Below are 19,279 nucleotides of genomic sequence, written 5' to 3'. Positions count from 1 at the left end.
CACACACACAAGCACAAGGGAGAGAGACACAGACACAGACACAGACACAGAGAGACAGACACAGAGAAGCGTCTGTCCCCTGCAAAAACTATGGGTAAAACCCTCATCTTAAAAATATTTTTATGTCAAAATACACACCCCACCCTAACACCAAGAAAAGCCCTGAACACAGAAGCAGTTAAAGGGCCATGCCTTGGAGGATGTCCACTTGGAAGGAGACCTGGTAATGTTTCTTATCATTTTCAGACTAATCTCCCAAATTAGGAATCATTTTCTGTGTTGTCTTATTACTTTTGGTTTGCCCCCTTTCCCTGTTTGTTTTGTTTTCTTTACATAGGACAACATGGCTACTTGGTGTTTTACTTCATATTGTGGGATATTTGAGGGAACAATGACAAATTTTGGACAAATATAGATTTTTAAAGACACAGGGAGCAGAGAGTCCAGAGACTGTTCCTCATCTGAAGGTCCAAAACGCATGAATGAGAGGCCAGGAATGCCCTACTATTGCTTAATTGCAGCATGGAAGATACAGGCTTCTCAAATCTGCCCTCAGCATGTTTTACCACACTTTTAAATTAAAGGGAAAAACCCAATTTGCTACGTAGCCAAAGACAACATGAAACGTCTAAACTTGCTTCCAGGCTTCTAGTGCAGGGATTATCAGAATGTGCCACTGTTCCCCATTCACTTGGCGGGACTGTTCTTGGAACCCAGAACTTCAGGCATGTTATTCAAGCGTCAAGTATTGAGTTCATCCAGTTACATTTCCAATCCATGGTGGTTGGTTTTTCTTTTCATGTGCTCTCTCTCTGTCTCTCTGTCTCTGTCTCTGTCTCTGTCTCTGTCTCTGTCTCTCTCTCTCTCTCTCTCTCTCTCTCTCTCTCTCTCTCTCTCTCTCTCCTCTTCTCTTCTTGCTTTCCTTGATCTCATGAATTAAATTATATGTGTATAAATCATGTTATCGGCTTTTTAAAACACTTTCTGAAAACATGCCACCTGCCCATTAAGATATTCACTGCCAGCAATGTCAGATATAGACAGAATAGCAGTCTAAGAGTGTATTTTAAACCCAGATAATACATTTTGTTGCTTCTACATGCAGTTCTGAAAACACTTTATGGGGAATAGTAGAGGTGGGATTTAGGGGTTCAAGGATAAATGCTGTGGATCTGCTTAGAGCCAGTCATAACTCAAACATCAGGTCATTGCAGATGGCAAAACTTCATTATAGTCAGGCCGCTACTGATCACGATCAGGGCTGCAGAACAGGTTCAGGAGGTGAACTGTGACAATAAAAGGACGTTGTACAGCATATTTGAAGGATGAAACCACAAAACAACGGGGAGCAGGGTGGGCTGTAGCACTGTCCCTATCTGACATAAGGCGTTGGGCAAGGGAATTTCCACCAATCAGCATAGGGGTGGGTTCCTGGGCTTGAGAACACAAACTTAGTTGACCCTGCCAACAAGATGGAGAAGTTGTCCCTGAGATGGCTGGGCTCAGACAACTGCTTCCTAAAGTTGTCCCTGAGATGGCTGGACTCAGACAACTGTTTGCTGTTCAGCTTTTGGGAAGTCTCCAGCTCCCCTAGAGCCTGGGGCTTTAGAACGTAGCTTCTCCCTATGATCCAATGAAGTCTGAAAACAAAATGGTAGTACTTAGAATAACTTTCTTTTGCTTGTTCCGAGCATTTTCTATACCTAGTCCTTAGCTGCCTTCCTGAATGGGTACTTTGATCAAAAGTACCATTTTGCTTTCTGAAAGGTGTGTATTGCCAATTCTCTAAATCTTTTCCAGTTTGAAAATGTAAATGGCAACAGAATCTAACCACATTAATTTGTAAACTACCTTTTTATGACATTCCCTTTATTGTGATTTCATTATCCATATCTTCTCCATCTTTCTTCTCCACCGACTAGAACAATCCAGGCTTCTCAAAACCCTTCAGTGTTATGACATAATTCTAAAAACAGCATCCCAACACAAGGGCTGAACTCTCCCACCTGCTTAGTTGCCTAAAGAAACACCTTCCAAAAGGAGTTCAAGGTTGATACATCCCATCTGTAAACCAGAAGCAGGGAAACGTTTATCATAGAAAGGACTGGATGTTGACAGTAGGCATTGTCACGGTTCATCCGTTCAATACACCTGGGCATATGCGAATTAATCTTTCAAAACTCTCTTTGCTCTTCCTTCCTTGCATCCTATGGTACACTATGAAACCACCACAGAACAGCCTAGATCACACTGGATTTGTAAGCGGACATTTTTTTTCTTGTGAGGCTCCCATGCTGCTAATTTTAATCTATCTTTTTCTCTTGTCATTTTTTTTTATAAATGTATTTCACAAACCAAAGGTATCAGACCCTCAGGCATGGGGCGCTTCCTATCCCTCATTCTTATCACCTGGATAAGGACAAGGAGCAGAATGGAAGACAATAGGGAGCTCAGAAAATGATTTTTTAAAAAAATTGTGTTACACTCAATTGAGAAAAGAACAAGAGAGTGCTGGAAATAGCTCGGCAGAAAGGTGGGCAAGGCTTTTCCAGCAAGCAGGTAAATCCTTGGTCTCATTAGTCAAGTCTGAACCTGGGCCAACTAAATAACAGAGCTAGGTCTGTGGTTTCTCCATTCCCAGAGACAGAAACACCACTCACTGCACATGCCTTTAGCATCTTGTCAGCCTCAAACACATCCTTGTCCTGCTGGGTCAGTGACTGAGTAGCCTTATACCCAGCCTCCACGTTCCACACCGCTTAGGAATAATTGGGCCACGTTAAAGAACAATTTACGTGATTTTTTTTTTCCCGACTGTGGAGCTAAGTTTAAGGCTGGCATAGAACCTCAAACTATGTAGTCAACTTGTTACGGGGAGCCCACCAGAGATGATCACTGAGACACAGTTTATAGACAACGGAAATTATTCATTTCAGCAGGCTGGGGTCTTCAGGTATGCTACATGTAGTCCTAACAGGCTTTTAGAAGCAAAACCGACACCCTGGTATCTTACTCTGCAGCTGCAGAGGGAAGTTTCTAGCAATAAACAGTTTAAAGGAAGCTAATTTAGTTGAGGGATCTTGACCTTTGGTTCCTAGAAAAGAGTTAGGTAATTTTTCATGGGATTTTACATGAAGCAGATCATGTTCTAATTATACTTGAAATAGCCTTAGCTATTTCCACAACAATGTGGAAGCTCTGCATTGTCCTGGGTTGCCATAAACCCATAACTATAAAGCCAGAAAAAGGACCAACTGCTCAACAAGGCAGAACAACTCAGAAACACTCCTGCTTTTGAGAGGTTTTAAGACTATCAAAATCATTTTTAAAGAAAAGTGATTCAACTATATATATTTAAATAATAGGTGGGAAAGAAAGTCGTAAAAAACCGCTTCCTTCTGAATCATGGGGACAAGAATTCAATTTCGAACTCCCCCTTCCCGCCGCGCCTCCCTTCCTTTAAAGTAGAAGGTTAAAAAAAAAAAAATCAACCTCCATATGCAAATGAAGACTTAAAATTCTATTTTCCTATTGGCTAGAATATATTAACCAATGAGAAAGAGACACAAGCCGAATACCCACCGTTGGTATAAATACTTCTCGTTACCGTTCAGACGTTACTGGCTTATATTTTTTAAAGCTGTTTTTAGCTTTACTTATCCTAAGGAAATGTCTGGACGCGGCAAGCAGGGCGGCAAGGCTCGCGCCAAAGCCAAGACGCGCTCGTCCCGCGCCGGCCTGCAGTTCCCCGTGGGCCGCGTGCACCGGCTGCTGCGCAAGGGCAACTACTCGGAGCGCGTGGGCGCCGGCGCCCCGGTCTACCTGGCGGCCGTGCTGGAGTACCTGACGGCCGAGATCCTGGAGCTGGCCGGCAACGCGGCGCGCGACAACAAGAAGACGCGCATCATCCCGCGCCACCTGCAGCTGGCCATCCGCAACGACGAGGAGCTCAACAAGCTGCTGGGACGCGTCACCATCGCGCAAGGCGGCGTCCTGCCCAACATCCAGGCGGTGCTGCTGCCCAAGAAGACCGAGAGCCACCACAAGGCCAAGGGGAAATAAGCTTCTTACTCCCCGTGAATACACTGTCTGACCTCTTCCAAACAAAGGCTCTTTTCAGAGCCACCCACATTTTTCCATAAAATGAGCTGCCACCACCTGGAAAGTGAAGTGAGTTTTTGGGGAACCTATACTATCCTCTTGCCGTCCCCCATTGATACACGAGTTTGGTTTCGTTTTACATACTACGGAGTAAATACAACTTGAGAAAATGGTTTTCGAGTCAAGGTTCTGACAAATGTGTGGTGACCCCCAAGCAGTTGACCCCTGGTGTACTCCCCCACCCAGTACGTGTGTCTATCTCAAGGCACAACAGTGCTAAAGGTTATCCGTTGTTACGGCACAGTTCGCTGTGTGATTTACTCAGCTGCATTTGTGAGAGGACCATATCAAGTTTTATGCCCACTTAACACTAACTCATAGCAGCCCAATGGAACCTTTTTAGATAAAGTATCTATGCTCATTTATATGATTATCTGAACCCTGTCTCGAAAAACAAAATAAATAAATAAATAAATAAATGATTATCTGATTTGAGCCTGAGTATGTATGTACAGATGAATGTGCAGATACTTGTGCAAATTTTCTGCCCAGTTATAGAGGCGGAAATTAAAAGTGGAGCCAAATATGGTGAAGGGGCGGAGGAACTCATGGGCGAGGGGGCAGACGGAGAGGAGGAACAAATGAAGGGCGGAAGAATGACCTATTCTGAAAGCATTTTTTAATTAGGATTTGAAGCAGAGGCTGACCAATCCCGAAAAAGCGCGGGGCCTTTTGAACGTTCTCCGGTCCAATAGCGGATAGTCTGATTGTATAAAAGATGGACAGCACATTTGAAGACGGTGTAGTGTCCGCTTTCTTTCCTTTGTTGTAGTTATGGCTCGTACCAAGCAGACCGCACGTAAGTCTACCGGCGGCAAGGCCCCGCGCAAGCAGCTGGCCACCAAGGCCGCCCGCAAGAGCGCACCGGCCACCGGCGGCGTGAAGAAGCCCCACCGCTACCGGCCCGGCACCGTGGCGCTGCGCGAGATCCGGCGCTACCAGAAGTCCACCGAGCTGCTGATCCGCAAGCTGCCGTTCCAGCGGCTGGTGCGCGAGATCGCGCAGGACTTCAAGACCGACCTGCGCTTCCAGAGCTCGGCCGTTATGGCGCTGCAGGAGGCCAGCGAGGCCTACCTCGTGGGGCTGTTTGAGGACACAAACCTGTGCGCCATCCACGCCAAGCGTGTGACCATCATGCCCAAGGACATCCAGCTGGCCCGCCGCATCCGCGGGGAGAGGGCATAAACGGTATTGAGGATGCAAGGCTGAACCCAAAGGCTCTTTTAAGAGCCACCCACATTTTCTTAAAAAGCAGCTGTCAGCCACATTTCTATTGTTTTGGAGACTTCCATAAAGGAATGTGTCAGTTTCATTATATTTAAGTCATGATTCCTCGCAGTACGTCCTACTAGTTCAACTTGGGACGTATCCCTCTCCCCAACACTGGAATGCAGTACTGTTATAAATGGCCAACTGGAATGGATGAAAACCTTGGATATTTTTTCCAGGAGCTTGATTAAAAACAAAAACGATGACAAACCCTAGCTTACAAAACATTTTCTATTATAACATGAGAGTAAGCATTGACCTGCACCTTTGGAACCTTGGCTTTTCCTCACCGACTATTTTGAGGCTGAGGCAGCACCTCAAGTGCCAAGTCTGCTTGGATGACAAGCCTTGACAATTTAGTGGGATGCTGTCTCAAATCTAGAGGTGGAGGGAAATGTGAAAAGGAAGACGGTCTCGCTTAGCTAGTGTAAAGTCCTAGATTCAACGCCAGCAAAAAATCGAAGCAAAAAGGTGTATTTCCAGGCATTTGATTTTCTAGAGTTTGCTATAGACAACACTGCCTGGCAACTACTTGCCATCCACAGGTGTCTTAAGGTGGTGGTGGCTCCTTTAAGGTCCAGTCTTTTTATTTTGGCTTTAGCTGCTGGTTTTGGTGTCCTGGGCTTAACTATTTATTTTCCCCAATCTGTAAAAATTGGTTTACATGCAGGCTTTGACAGGCAGCAAACTTTTTTTTTTTAAACAATCAGATGGCATTCTTCAATTAACCTGCCTTTTCTTGCCTGTCTCCTTGTCTGTACTACAACCATGGATTTAAAATAACAAAACAAAACAAAACCAAAAATGGATTCTGGATTCAGTCTTCATTTACTTGATGTTTTTAATAGAATCTCACAATGTCAATGTCATATATATGAAGAAATAGTGTGCATTAAATATTGGCTGTTCCAAGATCTTCAATTAACATTTTCTTTTTCTCTTCTTTTTTTGTTTTTCCAGACAAGTGTGTGTGTGTGTGTGTGTGTGTGTGTGTGTGTGTGTGTGTGTGTGTGTGTAGCCTTGGCTGTTCTGGACTCCCTTTGTAGACCAGGCTGACCTCAAACTCAGAGGTTGCCCTGCCTCTGCCTCCCTTATTGCTGGGATTACAGGCGTGCACCACCACCACACCCAGCTAGTTAACATGTTCTCTATCTTCCAAGTAGCACAGAGTGATATTAGGTACAGGATAAAATTTAGAGCTAGTGCTCTTGAAAACAACAGTTTTGTTATAGAGATTTTTGTATGAAAGTTCAAGGTTCCTAGAGAAAAGGAAGATTTCAGGACTTACTCTTTAGATTGAATGTTTAACAGTAAAGTCACATATAGGGGCGGCAGCCTGTATGCCAGCTCTGAGGAGGCTGAGGCCCAAGGATTGCAAATTCATCTAGGGCTACATGGTGGGACTGTTTCTGGAGGGAAAAAAAAAGAGGAAGAGAAACAGGAGGAAGAAGAAATAGAAAGGCAAGGGAAAGAAAAGACACTAGAAAGACAGACGTTAGCAGTAGGCCTTCCAGCCTTGACAGTAGAAGCAACTTCCAGAGCGTTCAGAAATGTCTTAGGAAAATTACATATGTAGAAAAAGGTCAACTGAATCACAAAGGTGAGGTATACTGTAGGTTAGCTGGGAACAGCTGGGGTATGAATGAATGAATGTTAATACACCTTTGGAAAGGCACAAGAAAAAATTTTCAGACAAGTTTTAAAAGATTCACCCGTGAAATACAAATCACAGTCTGACAGTATCTTATACTTTATTACATGCTATAGTAAAAGTAATCCTTATACGTATTTAATGATAGTGATTCTGATGGAAATAATTGCCTGATATGGAAATACTTCTAATACAGTATTAAACATGTTTTAGTCGGGGTTACTATTGCTGCGATAATACACAGTAACCAAAAGCAAATTGCAAAGGTTTTTTTTGTTTTGTTTTTTAGCTTACACTTCCACATCACTGCTCATCACTGTATGTCAGGACAAGAACTCACTCAGGGCAGGAACCTGGAAGCAGGAGCTGTAGAGGCCGAGGAGGGTGCTACTTACTGACTTGCTCTCCATGGCTTGTTCAGCCTGTTTTCTTACAGAACACTAGACCACCAGCTCTAGAATGGCACCTCCCACAGTGGGCTGAGCCTTGCCCATCAGTCAGTAATTAAGAAACTGCCCTTCTGCCTGATCTTACCCAGGGCTCCCTTCTCAAACGATGACTCTTCTCTTGTGCCAAATTGACATAAATCTACCAAGCAGAAATAGCAACAGGCAAATATATTTATGTAGTACCTCTTTGAAATAAACTCTTCTAATGTATACACAATGCAATTATGACAAAACACTGGTAGAATCGTTCGATGAGGTTTATAGGTGAAAGGGGGAAACGGGGAAATTTCCAGTTCACATGTTTATTAATTGCATAGAACATACACAGTAGATGTGGCAAAACAGAAGCATCAGACATTTAAGTTTTATGGCTCAGATTGAAAAATAGTAACCCACAGCATCAGGGAATGGTTTTCATACAGAATCTGGCAAAATAAGCATGTGCTCTGATTTGACGAAGTGAATGGGCCATGCTGACAAAGATTACTTGTACTGATGCGCTCTGCTTCAATTCCTCGTACTAATAAAAGTATTTTGGTCTTTTAGCATCTCTCACATTGGAATTTTCACTTTTAAGAAACAGTAATCACGTGTTCTTTGTACCTGGTGTCTTTTTTTTTAATGCTTTAAATCTAAATATTTTAAAATGGTATATGTTTTAATTCCTTTAAGTACTGAGCCATAAAAATTTAACTGCTTGCTAAGACCTTTATACATAAATGTAATTTGAACTAAAACTGTGGTATCATCCAAGCCGGAGGAAACCTCTAGAACTACAGGTTGGTTGTCTGTATTCGCGGTGTCCTCCTTGGTCTCCGCCCAGTGATGGGCGGAGCAAAAGAAATGTTGGCCCGCCTTGGTCCACGCCCACTTGCAGTTCTCAACCAGGTCCGATAAGAGCCTATATTATCCCACTGTCAGTTTGGCAGACTAGCTTTCTTCTGTGCAGCCCATTAGAGGAAAGTAGATCATGTCTGGTCGCGGCAAAGGCGGGAAGGGCCTGGGCAAGGGAGGCGCCAAGCGCCACCGCAAAGTCCTGCGCGACAACATCCAGGGCATCACCAAGCCCGCCATCCGCCGCCTGGCCCGGCGCGGGGGAGTCAAGCGCATCTCCGGCCTCATCTACGAGGAGACCCGCGGGGTGCTCAAGGTCTTCCTGGAGAACGTGATCCGCGACGCCGTCACCTACACGGAGCACGCCAAGCGCAAGACCGTCACCGCCATGGACGTGGTCTACGCGCTCAAGCGCCAGGGACGCACGCTCTACGGCTTCGGCGGCTGAGCCACTGCTCTTCGCTCCAGTGTCGTAAAAGGCCCTTTTCAGGGCCACCCACTTAATTTTTAAAAAGCTGAGCACTGGATCCTGACCTAGGTCCTTGCAGATGAGCTGCCTCCATTTTCTTTGCTTATTAAGATCGAGTGAGCTTGATTCCTTGTCAGGGTCGACTTTAAACCTTGAGGATTATGTAAGTATTCTGCGCTGAATCTGTTTTAGCCTTCTCAGCCCAGTCATAAAGCCTGCCTGGTTTTTTTTTTTTTTTTTTTTTTTTTTTTTTTTTTTTTTTTGGTCTTAAGGTAAGTTACCTAAGCGTAGCTATAAGAGAGCCTTAGGGAGCGACTCTTACTTTAAGAACTTATAGAGTATTGCGGATAGATGTCTCAGATCCTTACGGCAACGTGCACCACCAGGGCCTACGTTGTCACTCATTACCACTGCATGAAAAGTGAATTTTAGGCGCTCACTGAAAGTCCATTTGAGAAGCCTTCAGACTAGAGAGATGCGATTGGTGGGTAGGGAGAATCGATTACTTAAACAGGCTCATCTAATCCCGGAGGGGTTAAACGGCGAATAAGAATGAAGCTTGACTGTACAAGTTTTGATGTCTTTAAAAACTCAGGCTTGTTAATTCCAGGCGTGGAATAGGAAGCTACTTAAGATTGTCCACAGCTCTTCGAGAGAGGCGATACCTTTGCCAGCTGTAGATAGTTTAATTCTCAGGACTCTGGAGTGGTAATTAACGCCGGGAGCCTAGATCTTGGAGAGAAACAGGGGGCTCCGAGAAAGAAAACGGCTGCTCCTGGTTGCTGGTGATGCAGTTTGATGAGAAGACAGACAAAATTCTGAAATGAAGACTGGACTTGACTCCAAGGTCCCTAACGAGCAGGAGTAATTAGCTAAAGAGACCCATGCTCCCTGCCCCCAGTAACCTTTCTCCTCTACCTGGTGTAGGGATGTAGGAAAGGAGTAGGGTGAAGAACCCAAATAAAATAGAGCTTTAAAAATATAGGTAACGTTTGAGTTGGGAGGTCTGAGCTGCCAAGAAAAACCTTAGGTCCCATTGGCATAGAATCCGTGTTGTCTGTCTGCCTGCCTGCCTATCTCCCTCCCTCTCTCCTTCCCTCCCTCCCCCTTCTCTCTCCCTCTCTCCCTCCCCCCCCTCTCTCTCTCTCTGTGTGTGTGTGTGTGTGTGTGTGAATTTGATCACCACAAGATAGGAAGTACTGCTTAAAAAAGCACAGAACTACGCGTGATGTTTTTCATGACCACTCCTCCCAAACAGTTCATTAAAACAGAGACCTTGTCTTGAAAAACCAAGAACAACAACAAAAATAAATAAATAAAAACAAAATAAAAATTGACATAAAATACACGTTGTATTAGTTGCTATAGGTAATGCAAAGATGATGTAAAATATGAGTGTATGCGTATGGTTGGGGCTTTCTTTTCCTATAGTGGTGTGGGCCTTTAAATCCCACCCCCACGACTCCTGACAGTAGGCTAAATAACAAGACTAAATGAGATTAATAATATAAAAAACAGTGGGTTGCAACATTATCTGGAAAGTGGAGAGGCAGAGGCAGGGTGGTTTCAGCAGAAGCAGCAACCTATGATCTGTCTCCAATGAGAACTTTTACTCCTTACTGACCAACACCTGTCATCCCAACAGTCCAGACACAGCTGCAGAAGGGTCTCTGATCCGAAGCCAGCATGTGCTCTGTGCTCTACGGAGAGACTCAGAAATGGGACTGTACTACAGTAGGTGTTGTCTACTCTGTCTCAGTTCTTGACCATTTCTTCAGTCCTGGAGCTGCATCTTGTCAACTAATATGTTCTGTAAAAACAAAACAAAACAAAACAAAAAAAAACCCAACTCGTGCTCAACATAACTCCATGGCCTGGTTGGGAAGCCAGGGTCGTCTTGTAGCTATGCCAAAAAACTGGTAACAGTGGCAGCTTCTTGCCACTTGGCAGAGCAGCAGAATTATAATTGTTAAAAAGTGATTCAATCTACTCTCTGCTGAATTGCCATACTAGTCCAATAAATAGAACTGCCTTAGAAACATAGTTCTCATTCCAAATAGAGTAAGAGATGGCTTACTTGGGAGCCAGATAGGAGTGACCATGGCCCAGGAATACAAATGCAGGCTCTCCCAAGTACTATATTTTACTTTGGGAATGTTCACTGGTTACAGAATAGAGAAAGTCCTAGGTCAAAGTGCATTGATGGGGGCTACAGGCACGCGATTTACAGCAAATAGGGGAAACCCTACTAACTAAAATATGAGGGGTGAGCTTCTTTGTTGTGGTGTCTCCTGTTTGTTATGAAGGTATTGGGGGCGGGGGTTGTGAGTTTTTGTTTGTTTGGGCTTTTTGTCTGTTTTTGTTTTTCAGACAGAGTTTCTCTGAGTAGCCCTAGCTGTCTTGGAACTAGCTCTGTAGATGAGGCTGGCCCTGAACTCAAGAAGCTCTGCCTGGCTCTGTCTCAGGAGTGCTGGGATTAAAGGCGTGTGTACCACCACCACCACCACCCATCGCAATGAATGTCTCTTAAAGTGAATAAAAATAAATAAGTTGTTTTTAACTCTCCGTAACCTTGAAGTTTCCACTTTGGCCACAAAGCATCTTTAGCACCTGTCTCCCCCTCTCTTGCCTTCCCTCCGTTTGTTCTTTCCTTTCTGCAACGTCAGCTCGAACCACGTCTTTAGAGCAGACAGGTTTGCTATTTAGGGCAAAGCCCAGGCAAACTAAGATGAGAAGCTCCTGTCAGGCCCTCCAGCAACGCTCCTGCCCCCCCCCCCTCCCCCAACCCCGTGCTTTTTTTTTTTTTTTTTGGAGACAGGGTCTCTCTGTGTAGCCTTGGCTGTCCTAGACTCGCTTTGTAGTCCAGGCTGGCCTTGAACTCACAAGCGATCCGCCTGCCTCTGCCTCCAGAGTGCTGGGAATAAAGGCGTGCACCACCACGCCCCCCAGCATTTCTTTCTCTAGGATGTTCTTTTGCTATTTCTGGAATGAATCGAATATTCCCAGTACCAAAACCTTATGCTTACCTTTCTTTCTTTTTTTCTTTTAGCTAAAATTCTTTTATCCTACATAGGTAAAATAACTCTATGGCGCTCAACTTCGTTTCACTCAAGAGTTGACGCGAAACCACATAGATTTAGGCAGCACCCAATTCTATGTTCCAGTATGGAAGCAGTTTCATGAGTTTAATAGTAACAGAGCAAAGAAAGAAATAACTATGGTCATTTTCAAATATACTAGTGGAAACATTAGCTAGGTAGTCACAACCAAGCAGAGAAATCTCAGATGCTGGCCTCAGACGTTGTCTGGTAGCTCACTGTTTCGGTTGATAGAAGCTAGACTTGTTAATACATTTTAAGTGTTTTTTATGTGTTCATCACAGGATTAGGTCTGACACAGGCGAGCAAATACTATTTAGGGGGCTAGAGATTGCACCAAATGCGTCGTAATTGGGCTCGGAATGCAAAGCATCTCACCCTGCCCGCAGAACTAAAGGTCCCGTCACTCAGTCTCCGGAGACACAGCTGCCTCCCAGCAATTCTTAGTCACACAGTCCACTGTGGAAACACCTACATCATGAAAGAGGCCTCCACTCGTCTCTCTGTAAAATCACAGCCTCACTAGTCTCTTGTGAAATAACGCTATTTTATCTATAACGATGTTTTCAAATGTGTGTGTGGATGGATGTATGGAAATGAGAGCTTCATTCTGTTCTCCTGTCTGTAGCAGCTACAGCCAGCCCTGGTATCATCGCATAGGTTGTCTATAGTGGTTGTTGTTTCTGTTTTCTTTTGTCTTTTCCTTTTTAAAAAAAAAGTGTTTATTTTATAGTGTGGATGTTCTGTCCACATGTATGTATGTGCAGTACTTTTGTGCTTGTTTCCCAAAGACCAAGAAAGGGCATTGGATCTCCTGGGACCGCAGTTACAGGAATATGAGACACAGTGTGGGTGCTGGAAATCAAATGCAGTCCTCTGGAAGAGCAGCCACTGCTCTAACCACTGACCCATCTCTCCAGTTCTCTTTTGTCTAATAAAAATTACATTTTACAAATTATTTTGTGAGCCAGGCATTGGTGGCATACGCCTTTAATCCCAGCACTCCGGAGGCAGAGGCAGGTGGATTTCTGAGTTCGAGGCCAGCCTAGTCTACAAAGCAAGTTTAGGACAGCAAAGGCCACAAGGGGAAACCCTGTCTTGAAGAAAAAAATTATATATATATATATATATATATATATATATATATATATATATATAGTGATCATGTGTGTGTGTGTGTGTGTGTGTGTGTGTGTGTGTTGATGTGCACACACTAAAGCACATTTGTGGATGTCAGAGGATAATTTATGAGAGTTGAGTCTCTCCTACCATGTTGATCCAGAGGTTTAAATTAAATTCAGGTCTTCAGGCATGGCAGCAACTTTGCCAAGTAAGTCAGACACTGACTTCTTTTGTCTTGATACATATAAATCAAACTGGCCTCGAACTTACTCTGTATCCCAGTCTCATCTTAAATCCGTGCTCTTTATGACAGTTTTAAAAGTGAATGCATCATGAATCCTTAAAGTCCCCAGGCAGGCCTCTGCTCAGCCCCACTTATGTTGCTGCCACAACTGATCCCTCAGTAAACAGTTTCTGTCTCTGCAAGATAATGCAATCCAGGACTTTAACTGAGGAAACCCAAGAGGTTCCTATCCACAGCAGAGGTGGACACTGCCAAGGAGAGTGTATGCCTATTAGGGATGCTTTGAAAAAAGGTCAGGCTTACCTTAGAGGCCGACATGGTTACTGCTCCAAGTGTTCTCTGCTGGCCTCAAGGAGCAGCTGGCACGCAGACTACCAGACAAAGAGCTCCTGAAGGGATTTAGAAAAGGGACCAGAAGATCAACCACTAACAAGGCACATTTTTTGTTGTTGTTCTTCTGTCGTCTCTATTCCTTAAACCTTATAGGAGGAACCTATGAATTATTATTTCCATTAGTTTAAAGTGAAGCTATGTGAAATAATTCATTATTCCCCAAGAAATCTATGGTTGGACAACAAGGATTCCCTAATCGGGGAGAGGCTCCGGTGCAGCTCACAGTCTCTGTACTTGAAACTGAGGTTCAAACCAGACACTTATAAAAGTGATGCCTAAAATAAAAACAACCAAAAGAAAGAAAACTACATCAAGAACGAAACCACGAAAGAAAACAAGTGCTGCCAAGGTGGGAACCAGCAGTAGTCCCAGCACTTCCGGGGTGCGGGATAAAGCTGTCTAGGCCAATCCAGGAGAGCTATGGAGTCAGCCAGCAAGGGTGCCCATATACCTTTCTGCTGTGTTCTGAAACTTAATACTGCTGGGCTCCCAAATTGTAGCAGACACTCCTCAAGCTTTCTAAAGTGACAAAAGCACGCGCACGCGCGCGCGCGCGCGCGCACACGCACACACACACACACACACACACACACACACACACACACACACACGAAGCCGTTCAAAGAGCACATCTGTCTATACCAAGCTTAGCCACATGAATAGCGTAAAGAGGTCCAGGAAACAGGAGCTATTACTACATTCACATGCGTACAGTTTCCCTACTCCAGGTGTATAGTGCCACTCTCTCAGTTGCGTGACCACACAGTGCCTAAGATTTCCACACAATCTGAGGGTAGGGGAAAGCCATAGCAAACTTCACTGCTGACGGCAGAGCGTATTCTGAAAGGCTTTTTATCTCTCTAGTATACCCGATTTAAATCCACCCTGGTTTCTACCTGTTCTGAGGGGAAATGGGATGTTTCACTTTATTGCTGGCAATGAAATCACTAGTTTGTGGTAAATCACTGAAAATAAATGAGTTTACTCGAGTATATTTCACCCGGGCGGGCCTAAGCGTTCACAGCCTTAGTGCGCTCAAGGACCACATAGTTGCGTCCCCACCCCCTCACCGTCATTTCTTAAGCAGCCAAGTTTGGCGGCCCACGCTTGATGCAGCCGTATTTGTTCCAAGAAAATGGTGCAAGCATCAGATACCTGAGCCATAAAAGAAGACAAGCGAAATAAAGCGAGATTCACTCACATACTAATTACATGCGCTTTATTTTTTTTTTCACCCATTTCCATCAGCATGCGCCGTAGGATACTGTAGAATTGCAAAATTGAGACATCAGCATTACAACGCCTTTTCAGAAAAGATGGGCGGCCCTGAGAAGGGCCTTTGGTAGATTTAGCTGGAAATTTGAGAATTCCTTAACCGCCGAAGCCGTAGAGCGTGCGTCCCTGGCGCTTGAGCGCGTAGACCACGTCCATGGCGGTGACGGTCTTGCGCTTGGCGTGCTCCGTGTAGGTGACGGCGTCGCGGATCACGTTCTCCAGGAAGACCTTGAGCACCCCGCGGGTCTCCTCGTAGATGAGGCCGGAGATGCGCTTGACTCCCCCGCGCCGGGCCAGGCGGCGGATGGCGGGCTTGGTGATGCCCTGGATGTTGTCGCGCAGGACTTTGCGGTGGCGCTTGGCGCCTCCTTTGCCCAGGCCCTTCCCGCCTTTGCCGCGACCAGACATGACTTACGAAGAAAAGACGAATGACAGATTTCAGGGCTGATCTGGAGCTTATATAGCTGCTTCGCCTTAAGTTTCCCCACCTCCAAACAAAACGTGAGACGTGAAAGCGCGCCGGCGGGAAAGTGACATTATAAACCCCTCCCTTAAGTCTGGAAAGCGCCAAGCGGGAAAACGATGTCACAGACCCCTCCCTTAAGCTTTACCCGGAGAGACCCGAAAGCGCGCCGGCGGGAAAGTGACGTCACAGGCCACGCCCCTGAGCTTTACCCGGAGAGAACCAAAAGCGCGCTGGCGGGAAAGTGACGTCACGGGCCCCTCCCTTGAGCTTTACCCCAAGAGAACCGAAAGCGCGCCGGCGGGAAAAGTGAAGCCCTGCCCTAAGTTTCGCCTTGTTTCAATCACAATGCACTCTACTGGTACTTTATAGATTCAAGGTTCTGTTTCTAAATAGTGAAACCAGGGAGAACTAAAATATTAAAAAAACAAATGGCACATTTTGTTTGAGTTCTTATTCAGGGAAATTGTGAAATTAAAGTGGGACTGGAACAGGTTTTCTATTGCCTCTAATTCCTACGGCTAACGCAATGTATTATGAGGTCATACTTGGCACTTCTATACAGAAAACACCAACCCTTGTTTTAGTATTTAGCAGTTTAGTGTCTTTGGGGAAAACGTTATGAATTTGGGAGATGTGCCAAATTCTGTTGTCACAGCTTTTTCTTGAAACTGTGGGTGGCTCTGAAAAGAGCCTTTGCTTATTGCTTTGAATCCTTCTTTACGCCCTCTCCCCGCGGATGCGGCGGGCCAGCTGGATGTCCTTGGGCATGATGGTCACACGCTTGGCGTGGATGGCGCACAGGTTCGTGTCCTCAAACAGCCCCACGAGGTAGGCCTCGCTGGCCTCCTGCAGCGCCATGACGGCCGAGCTCTGGAAGCGCAGGTCGGTCTTGAAGTCCTGCGCGATCTCGCGCACCAGCCGCTGGAACGGCAGCTTGCGGATCAGCAGCTCGGTGGACTTCTGGTAGCGCCGGATCTCGCGCAGCGCCACGGTGCCGGGCCGGTAGCGGTGGGGCTTCTTCACGCCGCCGGTGGCCGGTGCGCTCTTGCGGGCGGCCTTGGTGGCCAGCTGCTTGCGCGGGGCCTTGCCGCCGGTGGACTTACGTGCGGTCTGCTTAGTACGAGCCATAGCAGCATAAAGTAAAAGCCACAGGCTAAACAGTGAGAACACGGTAGCCGTGCGCGCAGAACTACTATTTATAGCATACAAAAAGTAGTGATTGGATGAAAATGCTGCTCACGTGTGACGTTTAAGACTCAGATTGGTTTATATTTGGAAACTGCAGTTGCACAGTATCTGGGACTAAGGTACTCTGTGGCCGCACTTTGTAGGTGTGTGTGTGTGTTTTAAGAAAAATGGAATCAAATGTGTGACTGTTAAGTTCTCCAGCATTCTGTCGCCCAACACATGGCAACTTAGACTTGCTGCTATTGAAGATTAGAGAACAAACTTGATGTCTCGAGTATTGGAATATTGGATACGAGTGTTTGGCATTGAATGATGCAGAGCCTAAATTTTGATTGGCTTATTGCGCTTTCGTAAATAGCCACTAAGAAAGCAGATATAGAATCCTTCATTTGCGTGGAGAAGCTCCCTTTCATTGCAAGCTACAATGGAGAGATACATGGGATTAACATCGTACGGAAATACGACATAAGTTATTCTGATGTTCTCGTCATAAATAGCTGCATTTGTTTGAATGCTTTGAGCTCTTGCAACTTGGAGTTGAGTTCCCCTCAAACGTAAACATTTTCAAACATTCTTCGCCAGAAATCACTCAATACATTCAAGGAGTGTTATTTAATTACAAACAGAAACGGTCGTAGATTAAGGTTATGCCTTAAATTTTATCTTCAAGAGAAAACTGGGCAGGACTTTTCTGAAGCTATTTGGGACTTGCACGTTCCAGGATGAGGAGTCATGTTACGGCTTTTCTCTTAAGTAATAACAGGTGCTTCCTCAGAATTGTGCAGAAGAGTTCAATTAGTGTGAAGTCACTATCGCAAGTTAATGCTCCCCAGAACCCTTCAAACGTTTCTTAAGTAAAAATATAAAAAGCAGCATTACATACCTATTCAGCACTGCCAGGAACCAGTAGTGAAAGCCCGTAAAGAAGGCCTACCGCCTGGCTTTCTGATACTCTTTAATGGAAGCCAACACCTGGAACATTATGATCTAGAAGCGATTTCTGACACGTCAAGGAGCTTGGGCTTGATTGGCTAATTTACAGCAGCGCCTTTCCCCAGCTGAACTACTTTTTGGTAGGCATCTACCGCCCTGGAGGCTGGAACCAGTTAAGCTCGAAGACCTTCCAGACGCGTCGGAGCACGAGGGGGCGGGGCTTCATATTCCAAGGGGCGGGCATTAGCATTTGCACCAATCACTGTGCGGCCCTCCTCTATAAATACGCCGCGCGGGCACTGCATCTCTTTACCTCTCTTTCTTCGTTTATGCTAGCAGTTGTCTGTAACATCTGCAGCTACGATGTCGGAGACTCCTCCGGTCGCTCAGGCCGCCTCCGCAGCCCCGGAGAAGCCCGCGGCCGCCGTCGCCACCAAGAAAGCTAAGAAGCCCGCGAAGACTGCAGCGGCGCAGAAGAAGAAGCCCGCTGGACCATCTGTGTCGGAGCTGATCGTGCAAGCCGTGTCGTCTTCCAAGGAGCGCAGCGGCGTGTCCCTCGCCGCGCTCAAGAAGGCGCTGGCGGCCGGCGGCTACGACGTGGAGAAAAACAACGGCCGCATCAAACTGGGGCTCAAGAGCCTGGTCACCAAGGGCACCCTGGTGCAGACCAAGGGCACTGGCGCCTCCGGCTCCTTCAAGCTCAACAAGAAGGCGGAGGCTAAGTCCGCCGCCGGCGCAAAGGCGTCGGCGAAGGCCAAGGCCTCGGGCGCGGCCAAGAAGCCCAGGAAGACCGCGGGCGCCGTGGCCAAGAAAGCTGCTGTCAAGACCCCGAAGAAGCCTAAGAAGCCCGCCGTTGCCAAGAAGCCTTCCAAGAGCCCCAAGAAGCCCAAGGTGGTGAAGGCCAAGAAGGTGGCCAAGAGCCCCGCCAAGGCGAAGGCGGTGAAGCCCAAGGCTGCCAAGGTGACTAAGCCGAAGGCTGCGGCGAAGCCCAAGAAGGCGGCGCCCAAGAAAAAGTGAACTGACCGGTTGGAGGCATCTTCAGAAACCCAACGGCTCTTTTCAGAGCCACCTACAGACCTCAAAGGGCTTGGCGCGCTCATGGCTGTCACCTCCCTGGGATCCCCGGGGTGGGTGGTGGGGCGGCGAGGGGAGGGACCTCCAGGTGTGGTCGATGAAGTCCTTTCGGGGTGAGGGTGTTAGGCATGGATGCCACTGCTGGTAATGTGTTGTGTGCTTCCACCTGAAGTCCCAAGTCCTCAGGCGTAAATGCTGCAGCCCTGGGGTCGAACAGTTTTAAATGCCATGGTTTTTTGGTTTGGTTTGGTTTGGTTCGGTTTTTTTTTTTTGCGCTGGGGGTTGTTTGGGACCGAGATAACTAGTAAAAATGCTGGGTGTTTGGAGATTCAGTATGTAGTGTTGTGGAACTAAGCTTTTCAAGGTGCATTGGTCATGGTATTTCATCACGATAGTATCCCTAACTAGGATACCATCTATTATACCAATTACATATAAGATGAAACCACAGCAATGCCTCATTTCCACCTTAGCTAGTCTGGACCTCCTCCAGGAGATGACAATTTAGGAAATCAAACACCCAAAGGATCAATGCCCAAGAGAACATATTGCCCAACTATTAATTAGGACATCAGATTACTCAAGATTTGAAGGTACGAAAAAAAAATCAAAGTTAAACCTATTTTATCTCTTCTGAACACTGAGCTTTGACC

General features: G+C 46.0%; 6 protein-coding genes across 6 annotated transcripts in view; 4 read left to right on the top strand and 2 right to left on the bottom strand.

The window, feature by feature from the left end:
• Positions 1–18,621, top strand: part of LOC311604899 (histone H1.2-like) — a 30,279-nt gene extending 11,658 nt beyond the window's left edge. Inside the window, exon 2 of the mRNA XM_084795107.1 lies at positions 18,462–18,621. Coding sequence (XP_084651233.1) covers positions 18,462–18,569 — 108 coding nt within the window. The 3' untranslated portion in view covers positions 18,570–18,621. The remainder of the gene's footprint in view (positions 1–18,461) is intronic.
• On the top strand, positions 3,608–4,130 carry H2AC4 (H2A clustered histone 4). The gene has a single exon (XM_084795697.1). The coding sequence runs from the start codon at positions 3,670–3,672 to the stop codon at positions 4,060–4,062; it is 393 nt and encodes a 130-aa protein (XP_084651823.1). The 5' UTR covers positions 3,608–3,669; the 3' UTR covers positions 4,063–4,130.
• On the top strand, positions 4,894–5,396 carry LOC311604757 (histone H3.2). The gene has a single exon (XM_084794812.1). The coding sequence runs from the start codon at positions 4,936–4,938 to the stop codon at positions 5,344–5,346; it is 411 nt and encodes a 136-aa protein (XP_084650938.1). The 5' UTR covers positions 4,894–4,935; the 3' UTR covers positions 5,347–5,396.
• On the top strand, positions 8,453–8,849 carry LOC311604736 (histone H4). The gene has a single exon (XM_084794799.1). The coding sequence runs from the start codon at positions 8,501–8,503 to the stop codon at positions 8,810–8,812; it is 312 nt and encodes a 103-aa protein (XP_084650925.1). The 5' UTR covers positions 8,453–8,500; the 3' UTR covers positions 8,813–8,849.
• On the bottom strand, positions 14,893–15,415 carry H4C1 (H4 clustered histone 1). The gene has a single exon (XM_084795716.1). The coding sequence runs from the start codon at positions 15,371–15,373 to the stop codon at positions 15,062–15,064; it is 312 nt and encodes a 103-aa protein (XP_084651842.1). The 5' UTR covers positions 15,374–15,415; the 3' UTR covers positions 14,893–15,061.
• Positions 16,108–16,621, bottom strand: H3C1 (H3 clustered histone 1). Its single transcript, XM_084795696.1, has one exon. The coding sequence runs from the start codon at positions 16,557–16,559 to the stop codon at positions 16,149–16,151; it is 411 nt and encodes a 136-aa protein (XP_084651822.1). The 5' UTR covers positions 16,560–16,621; the 3' UTR covers positions 16,108–16,148.
• Positions 18,622–19,279: the final 658 nt, after the last annotated feature.

Source organism: Acomys minous, assembly GCF_964271855.1.
Source record: "Acomys minous genome assembly, chromosome: 9".
Lineage (NCBI taxonomy): Eukaryota > Metazoa > Chordata > Mammalia > Rodentia > Muridae > Acomys > Acomys minous.
This window is presented reverse-complemented; position numbering and strand designations above follow the sequence as displayed.